Raw genomic sequence first — 18,990 nt, forward strand, 5'->3', positions numbered from 1 at the left:
AGTCTCTCACAGACACAGACCAGGGGGTAGACTTCAGAGTACACAAGCACGCTAAGCATCTGGAAATAGAAGCCCATTTGAAGTTGAAGAGGCACATTGGTAATGAAGTGAGATGGACACTCGCTGCCTGCCTCCCTTCCTGTTTACTTATTGATGGCGTGTTTTTGGGGCCTTGATGCAGTCTGACTGTTGTGGCAGCAGGGGAGACGGAAACAGGATTTGTCGCAGATCTGCGGATAGCTGTCTAACAGGGATCTCAAGTTGCTTGTTGCTTGATGTCCTCTGTCAGACAAGGATAGTGGTTTTTGGGATAGAGGTAGAGAAACGTTTATTTAAGCATCTGCTTGCAATGAACTCTCCAAACGCGTTTTACTGAGCAGTTGTGAAGCATGTCAGAAATGTCTATTAAAAATGTTCAGTGTGTGTAAAAATGTAATTCCGTTCACACAAGGGTCTTCATTTATTGACTCATGTAGATCGTAAAATAAAAAACATTTTTATTGAACCCTTATTTAACTAGGCAAGTCAGTTAAGAACAAATTCTTACTTACAATGACGGCCTACCACAGCCAAACCCGGACGATGCTGGGCCAATTGTGCACCGCCCTATGGGACTCCCCAATCATGGCCGGATGTGACACAACATTGTAAATAGATAAATATCCAATATCATATGCAACGTTAATACATCCTGAAATCTGACCTGACAACATTTTAAGTCCCTTTCCTGTTTTGACCAAGTCACTCCCAGAAGAAGTATATTTGGAGAGGTATGTATGCAGTGACCTTTGAAGTGTATGCCCCTCCCTGCCTCCCTTTGTGAATATGCTTGACACAATGAAAGGGTGAGAAATATTAATCATAATGAAAGGGCATTAGGAAACAGAGCCAGGCGATGACAACGGCTACCATAATAATTTCACTTTTGAGGTACTGTGCACTAGTCTATAACCTCAGTCACTCTTTAGATAATAGCCCCATACTGAAACCAGCCCAGTAAATGTAAGTCCATTAGCTAGTGTTGTCGCACTAGTTAAAACATAACATGAGTGCTTTGACTGGATTTCAACAAGGCCACAATTTGGAAGTGAAAAATCAGACATTGTTTTGCATTGATTTTGACACATTCAGATTTTTTCCCTCCACTCCTGTTGACAGATTATGTCTGACTGAGGCTTGGAGGGAGATGAAGCTAAATTAGATAGTCTGGGAGTGGATGTGTGCGTGTGTCGTCATGTCTGTGTCAATCGAATCCCCATCTCCACATGCCCTTTACAAACTATCAGACACCAAGACTTGATTCACAAATCCATTTCGGTCTCCATCATTTTTACATCGCCTACAGGGTTGGGGTCAATTCGAATTAAAGGCAGTCAATTCAGGAAGTGATTTTAAGGTTCTACTTTTCAATTGATTGAGAAGTCATTGAAAATAAATGCTCTTGTTTCAATTGTTGAATTGTAATTTCCGTTTACTTTCTGAGCTGACTGCCTTCAAATAAATTGACCCCAACCCTGATTGCCAATGCTTCTCACGTCATATCTGCAGAAATGCGAATAACGTTTTCATAAGCTTGTCATATGGCGCACTGAGAATTTCCCTTGTGATGAAGGAATCCTCCCGAGATATGATCAACTCTCTAAGAACAAGGTTGATCCATCCCATACAAATATATAATTATTAGAACGGGTAAAGCCCCTTAGACCACAGCCTTACACTCAAAATGGCTGACATGGTAACTGACATTGTCAGTGTAATTCTAGTTCTATGGCGTATTTCTATCACATTTGGAAAAAGACTCAGATAGCTCAATGCCACCATGGGGAATTCATTTCATATAACAACTCAAAGGAAACTAAGTATAACTACGTCCAATTTCCACAGTGAGGTGCATTGTTTAATTGCATTGTAGACTTTGACGCAAGCGTTCCTCACAGATAGGCTGACCGGCAGTAACTCTGTTCCCCAAGGTGGTTGGGGGAATTATTTTTATATACTCTTGTCGCTTTTGATTTTTTTTTTAAAATTAGCTGCCAGGGAAATAAATAAATAAGTTGGAAGTACTGTCATGCTCACAAAGACAAGCCACGGCTTTGATCTTGGAGTGAGCTGAGAGCAGTGAGGAGACAGAGCGCGAGGGTGAGAAAGAGACAAAGAGAGAGAGAGAGAGAGGTACAGGCGGAGTGAGAGAGAGAAAGATCGACAGAGAGAGACGGAGGGGAGGACCACAGACCCTGGATCTCATTAATTACTCTCCTTTTCTTCTTGTGCCAGAGAGAGCGAAGCGTAGCCTCGCTAATCTTGGCACAACGTTCACATTCCATTGTTAATACAACATTACAGCAACTTCAGTATGCACCTCAGCTGAGTTCACACTTAGCAGCACTCCAGCACCACCATGTTGATGGGAGCAATCCAGGCAACTTTTCCTCCTTAGAGGCCCAGCTGATTGGATCAAAGAGGGGAGAATTAACTTTGATTCACTTGAAGGAATTGGAGCACTTGGAGTGTAGTCTATCAGTATTAGGTATCACAGGAGGTTGGTGGCACCTTAATTGGGGAGGGCAGGCACGTGGTAATGGCTGGAGTGGAATACGTGGAAAGGTACAGTATCAATAACATCAAACACTTGGTTTCCAGGTGTTTGATGCCATTCCATTTGCTCCGTTCCAGACGTTATTATGAGCCGTCCTCCCCTCAGCGGCCTCCACTGTTAGGTACACTCTGTTAATGCAGAATGCATACATCCACCATTGCGGGCCGTTTGAAGTAATCTGATGCTGCATGCAGAAGATGAAGGCAAGGCATTTGACTGACTGGAAGTGCTGCTATCTCCTCCTCTCCCCTCTGCCTGCATCCCAAATGGCACCCTTTTCCCTATGTAGTGCACCATACAGGGAATAGTCGCATTTTCTGCTGTTTCATCTTCATATGCTCATCCTCGTATGTAATCCGAACCTAATTGACAAGGAAAAGCGGCATAATACACTCTCGCTGAGCACTGTAATTATGTGGCCAATACATACACAATAGCATCTTTAGTCTTCCCGGGTGATAAAACACAAATTAATTCCCATCAAGTCTATTCTTGTAAAAGCAACATACATTCATAACTCAGTCTCACACACACATCCTGTCATTGACATTGATTTGATGGTTTGAGGGGACATTGAGGGGGACTTACGTGGGGTGCTTTGATTGATTTAAATTCCATTAATACCCTTTTTGCTTGGCAGCCACTCTTGGGCCCCAGCCTGTGTCTGTTATCACAGTGTGGTTTTGATTGGATGGCTTCCTTATCGGTTGGCAACACACAGGAAGAGGCCCGGAGACAGCCAAAGATAGACTGCACTGGCAACACAGTACTGAAACAATAACCTGCAGATCAAACATGATTAGTCAAACCCCACTTTCTTAAAAGGGCAATCTGCAGTTCAAACGATAACAAAGTGGCGACCCCGCCAGTGTTTTGGTAAATAGCTCAGAGATGGGGCTGTAACCACTCAAATTCATAGATGGACCTATGGATGGAAGGACTCCATGAGATGAAAATGATAATTTGAACCATGTTTTGAAGCTTTACACTGTTTGTTTACATGTACTTTTTTTATTTACAAATATTGGAGAGAAACGAGCTTATATCTTGGGTTCTGATGGGGAATGACAGTTGAACTAAGCTCATGAGGCATTTATAAGTTATATTGAGAATCAATGGCTGTGTGAGTGTGTCTGTATGTGTGTGTGTTCTAATACAACTCAAATATATATTACAATCTGTAAACTGTTTGTCAAAACACAAGCTCCTGGAAGACAAGAGTATAATACCAAACAAATGGTGTTTCATTATTATGTGCCCACTTAGGACGATGATTTCAGATGTCAGTAGCCAAACGTTGTCTTTTCAGTGTCTAAAATATATTCCGCTCCGTGGCTGCACTTGCACTATAATTATTTGTCATAATTGGCAGGATCACACTTGGATGAAACCCTCCATAGGCGTCGTACACTCGCGTGTTGTGTCCCTGCCAATTTTCCGATGGCTACAGCAATGTTAGTTTTCTGGTTGCGTGGAAACTAAAAAGCTGCATTGAGCAAGCACTCAATTCAAGGTGCATTGCGCGCGGTTGGTTTGGCGATATGCAACAGAGGACCCCATGGAAGCGACCGAATTCCAGTTTGGAGTGGAATGAATAATTATCTATTTTGAAGATTTGAAAGTGGGCGTCTTGAAACTAAAGTGATTCGGTTGAGTGTCACACGCCATGCGAAGGAGGGGGAGAACGTTAAAGATGTAAGTAATGCTTCTTCTGCATGTTATTCAAAATGCATGCATTTCATAGACATACGTTTACATATACTGTTAAACACAGCATGCGGTGATATAGGCTACTATAAGGCTTTTATGATTGTGGAAATAACTGCAGCTTGTTTAATACATTCAGGCTCCAAAAATGCTTGTTGAAGAATGGGGCAAACAGTAGCTTATTACCTACCGTATTTAGCCTGACAAGATAGAAGACTAACTTCGAAAGGCTATCAATTCCCCAGGAGGCATTGGTCTAGCCTACACCCAGTAAGAGTTTATTATTGACACGCTTGTTGCTTACAATGAAAATAGTGACTTACGCCAAAGAAAATGTGCAGGTAAAATATTTGTGTGTAAGTAACAATAGTAGATTAATAGCCTAAAAAAATGTGTATTTATAAATGTATTGTATGTCAGAATACCCTTCAAAGTGAACTGAACTTAAATAATACACTTGATTATTAATCCTTTAATTATTGCTTCAATTTTAGTTGATATCACAGGGGTCAAGTTCAAAATGGAAATTCATTCCTGCAGCTCTAAATGGCCATTTCGATTAATCAAAATGATGTTCTGCTTAAAGGGTCAAAATTGCTAAATATATTTTTTTGACTTTTAAATGAAGGATATGTACTCATTTGGTTCTTGGAAAATATATTTAAGCATGAAAATATATTTAAGCATGGTCAGTCCTTGGTCCTTGGATTCATAGGTCTGTCTATACATTTGAGAGTGGTTACATTTCTCCAGCCCATCCCTCCGCTCTTTACTAAAACAGTGGCTGGGTGGCGCACTTTGTTATTGTTTGAACTCTAGATGGCCTCTAACGAAAACGTGTGTTCCTGTTTCTCTAACACATGGCTGGCTAGGCAAGCACCAGTACTATAATATATAATTCTGGGAATAAATGCATGAAGTCTTTCAATGGAAATCAGACAGGCAGGCAATAATAATCTGAGTCCCTAAACCGACTGAAATGTGTTCATAATTGGGGTGGATAGGGACAGAGTTGGGAGAGCATGGTAATATGGTTAGACTCATACGTAAGTGTCTGCATCTCAACATAACATTCCCTCACAGCTGTGTTTGTTCTTCTGTGCTTCCTCTCTCCTCACCTCCCTTTCTGTGTCTCATCCTCATGACCTACATAGGCCTAACTTGTCTATCATTGGTTGTCTGGACAGAATGATAATACAATGAACAATCACAACAAAATAATACATGAACAACTTTGACAATCCTTTGCTTTGAGGACATTGTAGTTCTATTCCTTCGGGATTATAATGGTTTTGCTGAGTTAGGTCCTACATTTGCGTCATATCAAAATTATTGCTCTTGCGCACTTGGTGCCTGAGATGTAGCCTATTATTCTAACATTGACTGCAGTCAATTTATGAACTGCCAAAACTGACCTCTGGGCACTTGTCTTGAGCACAGTGTAAATTTAAATGCAGGAGAGGTCAATTATAGTTGGGTTGTTGATGTCTTTATAGCTTAATTAACCTGATTTTATTGATAATTTATTTAATGAGGTTGGTTTTGCGCTCTTTCTCTCTTGTTGTCCCATAGCTTTATCCCTCACTCACTTTCGTCTCTCCATCACCACATCCTTCCCTCCGTCACCCCTCCAGCCTCCGCTTTTCATTAACAGCTGTCTTTCTCAGCCCATGACATGCTAATATCTCCCTCTTTCCTCCGATGCATCTCATTAATCTCTCTTCAGTGGGCCTTCCTCTGTGTTCTTCTCCATTGTCATGTTACCTATTTTCCTCAGATCTCTCCTTTTTTTTCTCTCTCTCTCTCTCTCCTCATGTGTCCAGTTTCCTTGGTTCCCCACAGCTCCACCTCATCAGGGCAGCATGGATCGTGGTGGGAAAATGACCGCTTTTCTTACACAGAAACACTTTAGGCATCCTTTTCATATCCTTGAGCATTTTGTCTTATCTGTAGTCAGTGCTGTTCCACTATATCTTCTTTGTTTGGCTTTAATAACGAAATGGGGATAAACATCTGAGTGTGTCTTTTGAAAGAAGAAGGTCAGGGCTGATAGGGACGGTCTTGAACTTTCAACTGGTCTGGCCTATTGCAATGAGACTTGTTAGGATGCGTCATTTAGACGACTCCCCCGGTCATGTGGTACTTAGAGCTCAATTTCATTTTTTTAATCTTGGTAAGTGGATCTTGCTCTGGTCTCCAGCCATTTTAAAGAACCAGCCGAAGTCCGAGAGTTTAAGTTAAATTATTTTTTACAGGAGAGGATATAGCTGCTAGCACAACATGCTAAGGCTGTTTGGGTTGCCTTTGTTGCCTTTTTTTAGCTTTAGCATGTAGCCGTACAATGCTGTTGGGTGGCCAAAATACATGTCAAGTGAGTTTTTCCTTAAGAGGATTAGTAATGGGATAGCAAATGGTTGGTGTTCAGGTATTAATGAAGGGTGTTAGGGTAAAAGGACAGATCATTTTTTAGAGGCTTACATGCTAAATAAAAAGTGTAAATTACAGGACTCATTAACAAGTTGTTAGCTCAATGTTGTTTGCACTGACCCCGGTTCTGAGTGCGTAAACAGTTTATGGATTAGCCTACTGAACACAGTTCACATCAGTAGCTGATGTGAACAAAACCTTTAAACAAGTCAACATTCACAATGCCGCTGGGCCAGACGGATTACCACGGACGTGTACTCAACTGTCAAGTGTCTTCACTGACATTTTCAACCTCTCCCTGACCGAGTCTGTAATGCCTACATGTTTCAAGCAGACCACCATAGTCCCTGTGCCCAAGTAAGCGAAGGTAACCTGCCTAAATGATTACCACACCGTGGCACTCAAGTCGGTAGCCATGAAGTGCTTTGAAAGGCTGGTCATGGCTCACACATCAACAGCATCCTCCCTGACACCCTAGACCCACTTCAATTCGTATACCGCCCCAACAGATCCACAGATGACGCAATCTCAATCACACTTCACACTGCCCTTTCTCACCTGGACAAAGGGAACACATATGTGAGAATGCTGTTCATTGTGCCCACAAAGCTCATCACTAAGTTAAGGACTCTGGCAGAGGATTCTGGACTTTCTGACGGGCCGCCCCCAGGTGGTAAGAGTTGGCAGCAACACGTCTGCCATGCTGATCCTTAACACTGGGGCCCCACAGGGGTGTGTACTTAGTCCCCTCCTGTATTCCCTGTTCACCCACGACTGCGTGGCCAACACCCTCATTAAGTTTGCTGACGACACAACAGTGGTAGGCCTGATCACCGAGAATGATGAGGCGGCCTATAGGGAGGAGGTCAGAGAACTGGCAGTGTGGTGCCAGGGCAACAACCTCTCCCTCAATGTGAGCAAGACAAAGGAGATGATTGTGGACGACAGGTACAGTGCCTTGTGAAAGTATTCGGCCCCCTTGAACTTTGCGACCTTTTGCCACATTTCAGGCTTCAAACATAAAGATATAAAACTGTATTTTTTTGTGAAGAATCAACAACAAGTGGGACACAATCATGAAGTGGAACGACATTTATTGGATATTTCAAACTTTTTTAACAAATCAAAAACTGAAAAATTGGGCGTGCAAAATTATTCAGCCCCTTTACTTTCAGTGCAGCAAACTCTCTCCAGAAGTTCAGTGAGGATCTCTGAATGATCCAATGTTGACCTAAATGACTAATGATGATAAATACAATCCACCTGTGTGTAATCAAGTCTCCGTATAAATGCACCTGCACTGTGATAGTCTCAGAGGTCCGTTAAAAGCGCAGAGAGCATCATGAAGAACAAGGAACACACCAGGCAGGTCCGAGATACTGTTGTGAAGAAGTTTAAAGCCGGATTTGGATACAAAAAGATTTCCCAAGCTTTAAACATCCCAAGGAGCACTGTGCAAGCGATAATATTGAAATGGAAGGAGTATCAGACCACTGCAAATCTACCAAGACCTGGCCGTCCCTCTAAACTTTCAGCTCATACAAGGAGAAGACTGATCAGAGATGCAGCCAAGAGGCCCATGATCACTCTGGATGAACTGCAGAGATCTACAGCTGAGGTGGGAGACGCTGTCCATAGGACAACAATCAGTCGTATATTGCACAAATCTGGCCTTTATGGAAGAGTGGCAAGAAGAAAGACATTTCTTAAAGATATCCATAAAAAGTGTTGTTTAAAGTTTGCCACAAGCCACCTGGGAGACACACCAAACATGTGGAAGAAGGTGCTCTGGTCAGATGAAACCAAAATTGAACTTTTTGGCAACAATGCAAAACGTTATGTTTGGCGTAAAAGCAACACAGCTGAACACACCATCCCCACTGTCAAACATGGTGGTGGCAGCATCATGGTTTGGGCCTGCTTTTCTTCAGCAGGGACAGGGAAGATGGTTAAAATTGATGGGAAGATGGATGGAGCCAAATACAGGACCATTCTGGAAGAAAACCTGATGGAGTCTGCAAAAGACCTGAGACTGGGACGGAGATTCGTCTTCCAACAAGACAGTGATCCAAAACATAAAGCAAAATCTACAATGGAATGGTTCAAAAATAAACATATCCAGGTGTTAGAATGGCCAAGTCAAAGTCCAGACCTGAATCCAATCGAGAATCTGTGGAAAGAACTGAAAACTGCTGTTCACAAATGCTCTCCATCCAACCTCACTGAGCTCGAGCTGTTTTGCAAGGAGGAATGGGAAAAAATTTCAGTCTCTCGATGTGCAAAACTGATAGAGACATACACCAAGCGACTTACAGCTGTAATCGCAGCAAAAGGTGGTGCTACAAAGTATTAACTTAAGGGGGCTGAATAATTTTGCACTCCCAATTTTTCAGTTTTTGATTTGTTAAAAAAGTTTGAAATATCCAATAAATGTCGTTCCACTTCATGATTGTGTCCCACTTGTTGTTGATTCTTCACAAAAAAATACAGTTTTATTCCTTTATGTTTGAAGCCTGAAATGTGGCAAAAGGTCGCAAAGTTCAAGGGGGCCGAATACTTTCGCAAGGCACTGTAAATGTGGGCCGAACAGGCCCCCATTAACATCGACGAGGCTGTAGTGGAGCGGGTCGAGAGTTTCAAGTTCCTTGGTGTCCACATCACCAACAAACTATCATGGTCCAAACATACCAAGACAGTCCTGAAGAGGTCACGACAAAACCTTTTCCCCCTCAGGAAACTGAAAAGATGGGCCAATTGTGCGTCGCCTCATGGGTCTCCCGGTCACGGCCGGCTGCGACACAACCTGGTATCAAACCAGGATCTGTAGTGACGCAGCTAGCACTGCGATGCAGTGCATTTGACCACTGCGCCACTCGGGAGGCCCCTGAATGCCAAGTTGATTGCATGTTCCTTGTTGAAACATGGCTGTCATCAGACTGTAGTGCCGCTCTTATTGAAACCTCCCCCTGGCCTACAGCTTTTCATACTCTATCAAAAAAGGGTGGGAGAACAGTCTCTATTTTTACTAATGCTCTCAGCTGTAAGGACATTTTGTTTGGTGACTTTGGGTCTTTTGAGCATCATGCTATACTGTTTAAATGTCAGCCACCAGTGCTGGCCATAACCCTGTATAGGTCGTGAAAGCACCGCCCCACTTTCTTTACTGTTTTATCTGAACTATTGTCTATTGTCCTTGAGAACTATGATAAAATCATTGTGTTGGGTGATTTTAATATTAATCTTGACCAAGAAACTGACTCCAAGACCATTGAATTTATTAATATTTTAAGCTCTATGGACTTTATCCAGCATGTTGCTAGGCCCACCCTACTCTGGACCTGGTTATTTCCCACCTGGACAAAAGGAACACCTATGTGAGAATGCTGTTCATTGACCATGCTGGTCATTTATGAACATTTGAACATCTTGGCCATGTTCTGTTATAATCTCCACCCGGCACAGCCAGAAGAGGACTGGCCATCCCACATATGCTCTCTCTAATTCTCTCTTTCTTTCTCTCTCTCGGAGGACCTGAGCCCTAGGACCATGCCCCAGGAATACCTGACATGATGACTCCTTGCTGTCCCCAGTCCACCTGACTGTGCTGCTGCTCCAGTTTCAACTATTCTGCCTTATTATTATTCGACCATGCTGGTCATTTATGAACATTTGAACATCTTGACCATGTTTTGTTATAATCTCCACCCGGCACAGCCAGAAGAGGACTGGCCACCCCACATAGCCTGGTTCCTCTCTAGGTTTCTTCCTAGGTTTTGGCCTTTCTAGGGAGTTTTTCCTAGCCACCGTGCTTCTACACCTGAATTGCTTGCTGTTTGGGGTTTTAGGCTGGGTTTCTGTACAGCACTTTGAGATATCAGCTGATGTACGAAGGGCTATATAAATAAATTTGATTTGATTTGACTACAGCTCAGCGTTCAACACCATAGTACACTCAAAGCTCATCACCAAGCTAAGGAACCTGGGACTAAACACCTCCCTCTGCAACTGGATCCTGGACTTCCTGATGGGCCGCCCCCAGGTGGTGAGGGTAGGTAGCAACAAATCTGCCACACTGACCCTCAACACTGGAGCTCTCCAGGGGTGTGTGCTCAGTCCCCTCCTGTACTCCCTGTTCACCCACGACTGCCAGGCACGACTCCAACACCATCATTAAGTTTGCTGAAGACACAACAGTGTAGGCCTGATCACCGACAATGACGAGACAGCCTATAGGGAGGAGGTCAGAGACCTGGCCAGGTGGTGCCAGAATAACAACCTATCCCTCAACATAATCAAGACTAAGGAGATGATTGTGGACTACAGGAAAAGGAGCACCGAGCACGTCCCCATTCTCATCGACGGGGCTGTAGTGGAGCAGGTTGAGAGCTTCAAATTCCTTGGTGTCCACATAAACACTGAGCTGTAGTCAATGAATAGTATACTCACATAGGTGTTCATTTTGTCCAGGTGGGAAAGGGCAGTGTGGAGTGCAATAGAGACTGCATCATCTGTGGATCTGTCAGGGTGGAATGCGAATTAGTGGGTCTAGGTCTAGGGTTTCAGGGATAATGGTGTTGATTTGAGCCATGACCAGCCTTTCAAAGCACTTCATGGTTCAAGACGTGAGTGCTACGGGTTGGTAGTCATTTAGACAGGTTACCTTAGTGTTCTTGGGCACAGGGACTATGGTGGTCTGCTTGAAACATATTGGTATTACAAACTCAGTCAGGGACAGGTTGAAAATGTCAGTGAAGACACTTGCCAGTTAGTCAGCGCATGCTCGGAGTACACATCCTGGTAATCCATCAGGCCCTGCTGCGTTGTGAATGTTGACCTGTTTAAAGGTCTTACTCACATCAGCTATGGAGAGCGTGATCACACAGTCGTCCGGAACAGCTGATGCTCTCATGCAAATTTCAGTGTTACTTGCCTTGAAGCGAGCATAGAAGTAATTTGGCTCGACTGGTAGGCTCGTGTCACTTGGCAGCTCGTGGCTTTGCTTCCCTTTGTAGTCTGTAATAGTTTGCAAGCCATGCCACGTGCGTATGAGCCAGTGTAGTTCGACTCAATCTTAGTCCTGTATTGACACTTTGCCTGTTTGATGGTTAGTCGGCGGGCATAGTGGGATTTCTTATAAGCTTCTGGGTTAGAGTCCCGCTCCTTGAAAGTGGCAGGTCTAGCCTTTAGCTCAGTGCGGATGTTACCTGTAATCCATGGCTTCTGGTTGGGGTATGTACTAGAGGTCGACCGATTAATCTGAATGGCCGATTAATTAGGGCCGATTTCAAGTTTTCATAACAATCGGAAATCGGTATTTTTGGGCTCCGATTTTTAAAAATTATTATTATTATTTTTGTATACCTTTTATTTAACTAGGCAAGTCAGTTAAGAGCACATTCTTATTTTCAATTACGGCCTAGGAACGGTGGGTTAACTGCCTTGTTCAGGGGCAGAACGACAGATTTCCACCTTGTCAGCTCAGGGGATTCAATCTTGCAACTGTACAGTTAACTAGTCCAACGCTCTAACCATTGCACTCCACGAGAAGCATGCCTGTTACGCGAATGCAGTAGAAGCCAAGGTAAATTGCTAGCTAGCTTTTAAACTTATCTTATAAAAAACAATCAATCATAACCACTAGTTATAACTACTAATCCAGTTTAGCATGCAATATTAACCAGGTGAAATTGTGTCATTTCTCTTACCTTCATTGCACGCAGAGTCAGGGTATATGCAACAGTTTGTGCTGCCTGGCTCATTGCGAACTAATTTGCCAGAATTTTACGTAATTATGACATAACATTGAAGGTTGTGCAATGTAACAAGAATATTTAGACTTATATTATTTAGACTTTAGACTTTATCTAACGGGATGCCACCCGTTAGAGAAAATACTGAACGGTTCCGTATTTCACTGAAATAATAAACTTGGGTTTTCGAAATTATAGTTTCCGGATTCTATATAAATGTGTTATTATGTTATAATTAAGTCTGAGTTGATAGAGCAGTCTGACTGAGCAGCAGCAGGCCCGTAATCATTCATTCAAACAGCACTTTTGTGCGTTTTGCCAGCAGCTCTTCGCAAGCACATCGCTTTTTATGACTTCAAGCCTATCAGCCTAATGGCTGGTGTAACCAATGTGAAATGGCTAGCTAGTTAGCTGGGTGTGCGCTAATATTGTTTCAAACGTCACCCGCTTTTAGATTTGGAGTAGTTATTCCCCTTGCACTGCAAGGGCCACGGCTTTTGTGGAGCAATGGGTAATGCTGCTTCGAGTGTGGCTGTTGTCGATGTGTTCCTGGTTCGAGCCCAGGTAGGGGCGAGGAGGGGGACGGAAGCTATACTGTTACACTGGCAATACTATAGTGCCTATAAGAACATCCAATAGTCAAAGGTATATGAAATACAAATGGTATAGAGAGAAATAGTCCCATAAATACTATATTAACTACAACCTAAAACCTCTTACCTTGGAATATTGAAGTCTCATGTTAAAAGGAACCACCAACTTTCATATGTTCTCATGTTCTCAGCAAGGAACTTAAACGTTAGCTTTTTTACGTGGCACATATTTTACATGGTACACATTTTACATGGCACATACAGTACATGGCACATATTGCATATTGGCACATATTGCATATTGGCACAAATTACTTTCTTCTCTAACACTTTGTTTTGCATTATTTAAACCAAATTGAACATGTTTAATTATTTATTTGAGGTTAAATTGATTGTATTGATGTATTATATTAAGTTAAAATAAGTGTTCATTCAGTATTGTTGTAATTGTCATTATTACAAATAAATAAATAAAACAATTGGCCGATTAATCGGTATCAATTTTTTTGGTCCTCCAATAATCGGTATCGGTATTGAAAAATCATAATCGGTCGACCTCTAGTATGTACGTAAAGTCACTGTGGGGACGACGTCATCGATGCACTTATTGATGAAGCCAATGACTGATGTGATTTAAGTCCCCGGCCACTAGGAGCACCGCATCTGGATGAGCATTTTCCTGTTTGCTTATGACCGTATACAGCTCATTGAGTGCGGTCTTAGTGCCAGCATCGGTTTGTGGTGGTAAATAGACAGCTACAAAGAATATAGATGAAAACTCTCTTAGTAAATAGTGTGGTCTACAGCTTATCATGAGATACTCTACCTTAGGCGAGCAAAACCTTGAGACTTCCTTTGACCCCAGAGGCTGCTGTTCTATCCTGCCAAAAAAGCATAAAACCCGCCAGCTGTATGTTATTCATGTCGTCGTTCAGCTACGACTCGGTGAAACATAAGATATTACAGTTTTTAAATGTCCCTTTGGTAGGATATACATGCTCGCAGTTCGTCTATTTTATTATCAAATGATTGTACGTTGGCTAATAGGACCGATGGTAAAGAAAGATTACCCACTTGCCGTCGAATCCTTACAAGGCACCCAGACATGCGTCCCAGATATCGCTGTCTCTTTCTCCTGCGAATGACTGGGATGAGGGCCTTGTTGGGTGTCTGGAGTAAATCCTTTGCATCCATCTCATTAAAGAAAAATAATCTTCTTCCAGTACGGGGTGAGTAATCACTGTCGTGATATCTAGAAGCTCTTTTTGGTCATAAGAGACGGTGGCAAAAACATTATGTACAAAATAAGTGTGAAAAAACACACACAATAGCACAATTTGGTTAGGGGGCTGTAAGACAGCAGCCATCTCCTCCGGCGCCATTATCGTTAGATGTTACTTTAGCTAGTATGGTGACAACGATGTTAGTTGTGTGTAGTGTTTATTTTTGCCTGGTCACATACAGCTGATGTGTTGTGCATTGAAGTCCACAATCAAAGGGAAGAGGTAAGAGGAGGAGAGTGCATAGATGCGAGAAGGGATACAACGTGGTTGCTATGAAAGTGAACTGTGTTTACGCGTGATATTCATTCCACCGTTTATGTTGAAAACCGATTCTTAAAAGGACGCAAACGGAACAAAATGGGGATAAACATACCTGAATTTGTCCAATAGAAACTCTTGTTTGCAACTGTTGGACTAATGATTACACCGCATATCAGCTAGATGCTGGCAGGAGTGTGCAAGGCGGTATTGAATGTCACTGTCTGTCACCTCAAATTTGTGTCTCGACCTGTGTGCACCTACATTGTAAACTGTCATTCATTGGCTGGGCTGTAGCAACCTCATGATGGGTATACAAAAAAAATGCTGTTACATTGAGCTGGGTGAATGGAATATGAATGACAGTCATCCAATATGCTTTAATAGAAAGAAGGCCATGCTCATAAAAAAATAAAATCATCCTCCATCTTAAACGGCACTGACCGCCACTGATGATATCCCTTGACAGCGTCGTCAGAAAGCACAGCATTGATTTTCACTGCTACGCAGACGATACACGACTTTACATTTCTGTATCACCAGAGGATTTTAACTCCATGGATAAATGATTTGACTGTATTAGTGATTTAAATACTTGGATTGCTCACAAGACAAGGCCGAGGTACTTGTTGGAGCCAAAGCACAGAGAGAGAATCTGGCTGCACATTTTAATTCATGCGCAGTAAAGATAGTTGTTATTTTAGATTCTTAACTCAATTTCAAATCACACATTAGGAATGTGACCAAAATAGCTTTTAACCACATTGCCAAGGTGCAGCTGTTTCTCTCTGACTGATACAGTCAGACTCATCCATGCTTTTATTACGTGGTGATGACTACTTTAATGCTCTCCTGTCTGGTCTTCCCAAGAAAGTCATCGGTCAACTGAAAAACATACAAAATGCTGCAGCACGGGTACTGACCAAGACCAGACAGAGCACACACATTACACTGGTTTTAAGGTCTCTACACTGGCTGCCTGTTACTTTTAGAATAATTTTAAGGTTTTTCTATTGGTTTTTAAATCAATCCACAATTGTGCACCCCAATACATGTCAAACATGCTTTTAAGATATGGACTCAGTAGTTCCCTCAGGTCATCTGGCACTGGCCTTCTAACTATCCCAAAGCCTAGGACCAAGAAGCATGGAGAGGTTATTATGCCCCCAGCCTCTGGAATAGCCTGCCAGAGAACCTGAGGGGAGCTGAAACTGTGGGCATATTTAAAAGAGATCCCTCAGAGTGCTTTTTAGTTGTTCAGTGTGTCATTCTTTTTGTTGTTGTCTTATTTTTGTTGTGTAGTAAATATTTCAGCTTTTATTTTCATTGGGGGTTTTTTCCCTGTAAAAGCACATTTTGTTGCACTCAATGTCTGAAATGTGCTTTATAAATAAAGCTTGATTCAATTTGATTCACTGAAAAATATATATATTTTTACTTTATTTGTGTCACGACTTCCGCCGAAGTTGGCTCCCCTGCCTGTTTGGGCGGTCCTCAGCGGTCATCGTCACGTCCTACTAGCCGCTACAGATCCCTTTTTCGTTTGTCTGTTGGTTTTGTCTTATTAGTTTCACCTGTGTGTATTTTGGTTTAATTAGCTTCCCTATATGTAGTAGTTTGACCCGCCCTTGTTTTGTGCGGGATTGTCTTTTGTTACTGGTGTACATATTAGGTCGTATTGTATTTTATTTTCTATACTGGACACCCTGTGGTTTTGGGTTGTCTGGTATAGTGTCCTGCGCCCTGTATTGTATTGGGCTTATCAGTTGGGTGTGCAATAGTAAAGCACTTTACTCCGTTACTCTCTCTCTGCGTCTGATTCCTGCACACACACCTAGTCCCGCGTGACAATTTGACCTTTATTTAACTAGGCAAGACGGTTAAGAACAAATTCTTATTTTCAATGACGGCCTAGGAACAGTGGGTTAACTGCCTTGTTCAGGGGCAGAACAACAGATTTTTACCTTGTCAGCTCGGGGGGGATTCGATCTTGCAACCTTTCGGTTACTAGTCCAACGCTCTAACCACTAGGCTACCTGCCGAAATAAGCCAGCACTGCAGGGATGTCAATTATCAGTCCCACTGACACCAAAGCACTTTTTGCTGAACAAGACCGCAAGATCCCCTCCGCATCCTCACCACAGTTACACTAGTTATCCTGCGTCTGTGTTTGAAGTAACACATCTATTTGTAATAAATGTTTTGCATGTTTGGTGACCAATTGCAACAATTGTACCTCTCCTATCAGTGGGTTGTGTTGACTCCCTCCACCAATCATGCTTCTTGTTTCTCCATAGGCTTGACAGCTATTGGGGAGGTTGACACTGGCTCCGCCCCTTCGCCCAGGTTGGTCTTCCCTGGAGCATGCCCATATCCCACCATGCACCTGCTGGCGAGCGGCTGGCTACTGCGCCATTCGGTGGTCATGTGTCTGCTGCTGCACAGCGTGGTGCTGATGACCTGCTTCCACCACGCCGCCACCAGCTGCTCCCAGGGCTGCTACTGCTCTGAGAGCGACGGCCGTGGAAAGACGGTGCGCTGCAGCAACCTGCGTCTCACGGAGATCCCCCAGGACCTACCCAATGACACACGGCGCATCTACCTGGACTTCAACCTGCTCACCGAGGTCCCCAGCAATGCTTTCCAGGGTCTGCCCCTGCTCAGCGAGCTGGACCTCTCCAACAACGAGCTGGCCAAGCTGGAGCGAGGGGCCTTCAGGAGCCTGGGGCCCTCGCTCACCTTCCTGGACTTGTCTTCCAACAAATTGGTCAACTTTAACCCTGAAGCCTTTGAGGGGCTGCGGGCGCGCGCCAACCTGACCAATAACCCGTGGCACTGCGACTGCAGCCTGCAGATGTCCATGCCCCACATTGACCTGGAGCCCCTCTCGCTGACGGGCATCGTGTGCGAGACGTCGGATCCGCCCGACGTGGGGGCGGAGGGTGTGCCCTTCCTGCTGGCCCAGGACCTGGACCTGTGCGTGGTGATGAAGAAGACCACGGACGTGGCCATGCTGGTCACCATGTTTGGCTGGTTCACCATGGTCATCTCCTACCTGGTCTACTACGTCCGCCACAACACGGAGGACGCCCGCCGCCACCTGGAGTACCTCAAGTCTCTGCCCACCAAGCCGGGCCCGTCCGAGGCCTCTTCTACTGTCAGCACTATGGTATAGCCCAGGACCAGGAGAGCCCAGTTGGGGGCTTAGGCTGGAGGGCTAAGTCTGCCAGAGGAGGTGGTTATTATAGGGCCGTAACCTGGCTACACCCACACTTCAGGCCATTCAGTGCCAGCCAAGGAGAGTTCTGTCTGGCTTTTAGGTGGGTGCCACAGCGGCACTAGGATTTGTGTCCATATATGCAGGAAGCCCATCCAGACCTGGGCACCGTACATAACCCAGATTAATAATTGAACCAGGAGTGGCCCATTATCAAAATTGTGCCTGTGAAGGGTCCTTTGGCCATATAAAACAGCAAACAGAACAACAGGATAGCAACACACACTATGAACAACTCTGTCACTCCGTATCCTTCCATGTACAATTATTGTTTTCCATACAACATCCATATAGTATACGCAGTCTATAAACAGTGAAATGTAGTTCTTTACAATAAAACAATGTATTCCATGGGTTTCTTTTTAAAATTATCGTTGGTGCAAATGGTCTTATTTTACCTCCAAGAAACTAAGCAAATGTATGTGCATATGTCAACTGGACCATCAGTTGAATCTGCCTATAATGTGTTCAGGCCACTGTACTAGAATGATACACATTAATCATTAATCAATGAAACGCTCCAACCGGTAAAAGGGCTCAGAGATCTGATTGATCCACACGCCACTATAAAACAGTACACATACAAGCTGCATTGCTGTTATGCACTGTGTAGTAGAAGGGCTGTACAGGAAACCCGTCCTCGCTGTACTATAGCGACCTTTTGTATGTTCTCACCAAGACAATGAAACAGCCAGCACAGTATAGGAACATTCCTGCCTACACACCACGGCACAATGATCCTTCACACAGAAACCATCCCAAGTGGGAGAAAATGTGTTCCTTTTAGTTCCCTTCTGTTTTAAAGTGCACATTAAGGTCCTGCTGTGGGGGTTTACAGTGCGTTAATCACTCATGCTGGCACAACACAATGCTTCCAAAACTGTGGGCTGAGTCCACTGGGACTAAAATTGCCAATAAGATCTAATACACACGTTCAGCAGTTTAATATTTGAAAGGGAAGGGCTTTTTAAAAATGTACTTGCCCTTGTCTGAGTTGTATTACTCAGCAGAATTAACCTTGTGGTGGGTTCCAAGAAACGGAAAGAGATTATAAATGAGATTGTTTGGGATACTCCGATGTAGTTGTTCTTCGACAAGG

General features: G+C 43.5%; 1 protein-coding gene across 2 annotated transcripts; it reads left to right on the forward strand.

The window, feature by feature from the left end:
* Nucleotides 1–3,966: 3,966 nt before the first annotated feature.
* On the forward strand, nucleotides 3,967–18,262 carry lrrc3ca (leucine rich repeat containing 3Ca). Of its 2 annotated transcripts, none has more exons than XM_021565104.2 (2): nucleotides 3,967–4,291; nucleotides 16,912–18,262. In XM_021565104.2, exon 2 carries the CDS (start codon nucleotides 16,995–16,997, stop codon nucleotides 17,787–17,789), a length of 795 nt encoding a protein of 264 aa, XP_021420779.2. In that variant the 5' UTR covers nucleotides 3,967–4,291; nucleotides 16,912–16,994; the 3' UTR covers nucleotides 17,790–18,262. The 2 variants fall into 2 exon arrangements, with proteins under 2 accessions (XP_021420779.2, XP_036802345.1); XM_036946450.1 differs by lacking the exon at nucleotides 3,967–4,291 and adding an exon at nucleotides 16,645–16,789.
* The last annotated feature ends 728 nt before the right edge of the window (nucleotides 18,263–18,990 follow it).

This window comes from Oncorhynchus mykiss, chromosome 16 (assembly GCF_013265735.2).
Source record: "Oncorhynchus mykiss isolate Arlee chromosome 16, USDA_OmykA_1.1, whole genome shotgun sequence".
NCBI lineage: Eukaryota > Metazoa > Chordata > Actinopteri > Salmoniformes > Salmonidae > Oncorhynchus > Oncorhynchus mykiss.

Bases quoted from the DNA above. Each gene is read 5' to 3' on its own strand.
- lrrc3ca (XM_021565104.2), top strand. From the start codon at position 16,995: ATGCACCTGCTGGCGAGCGGCTGGCTACTGCGCCATTCGGTGGTCATG.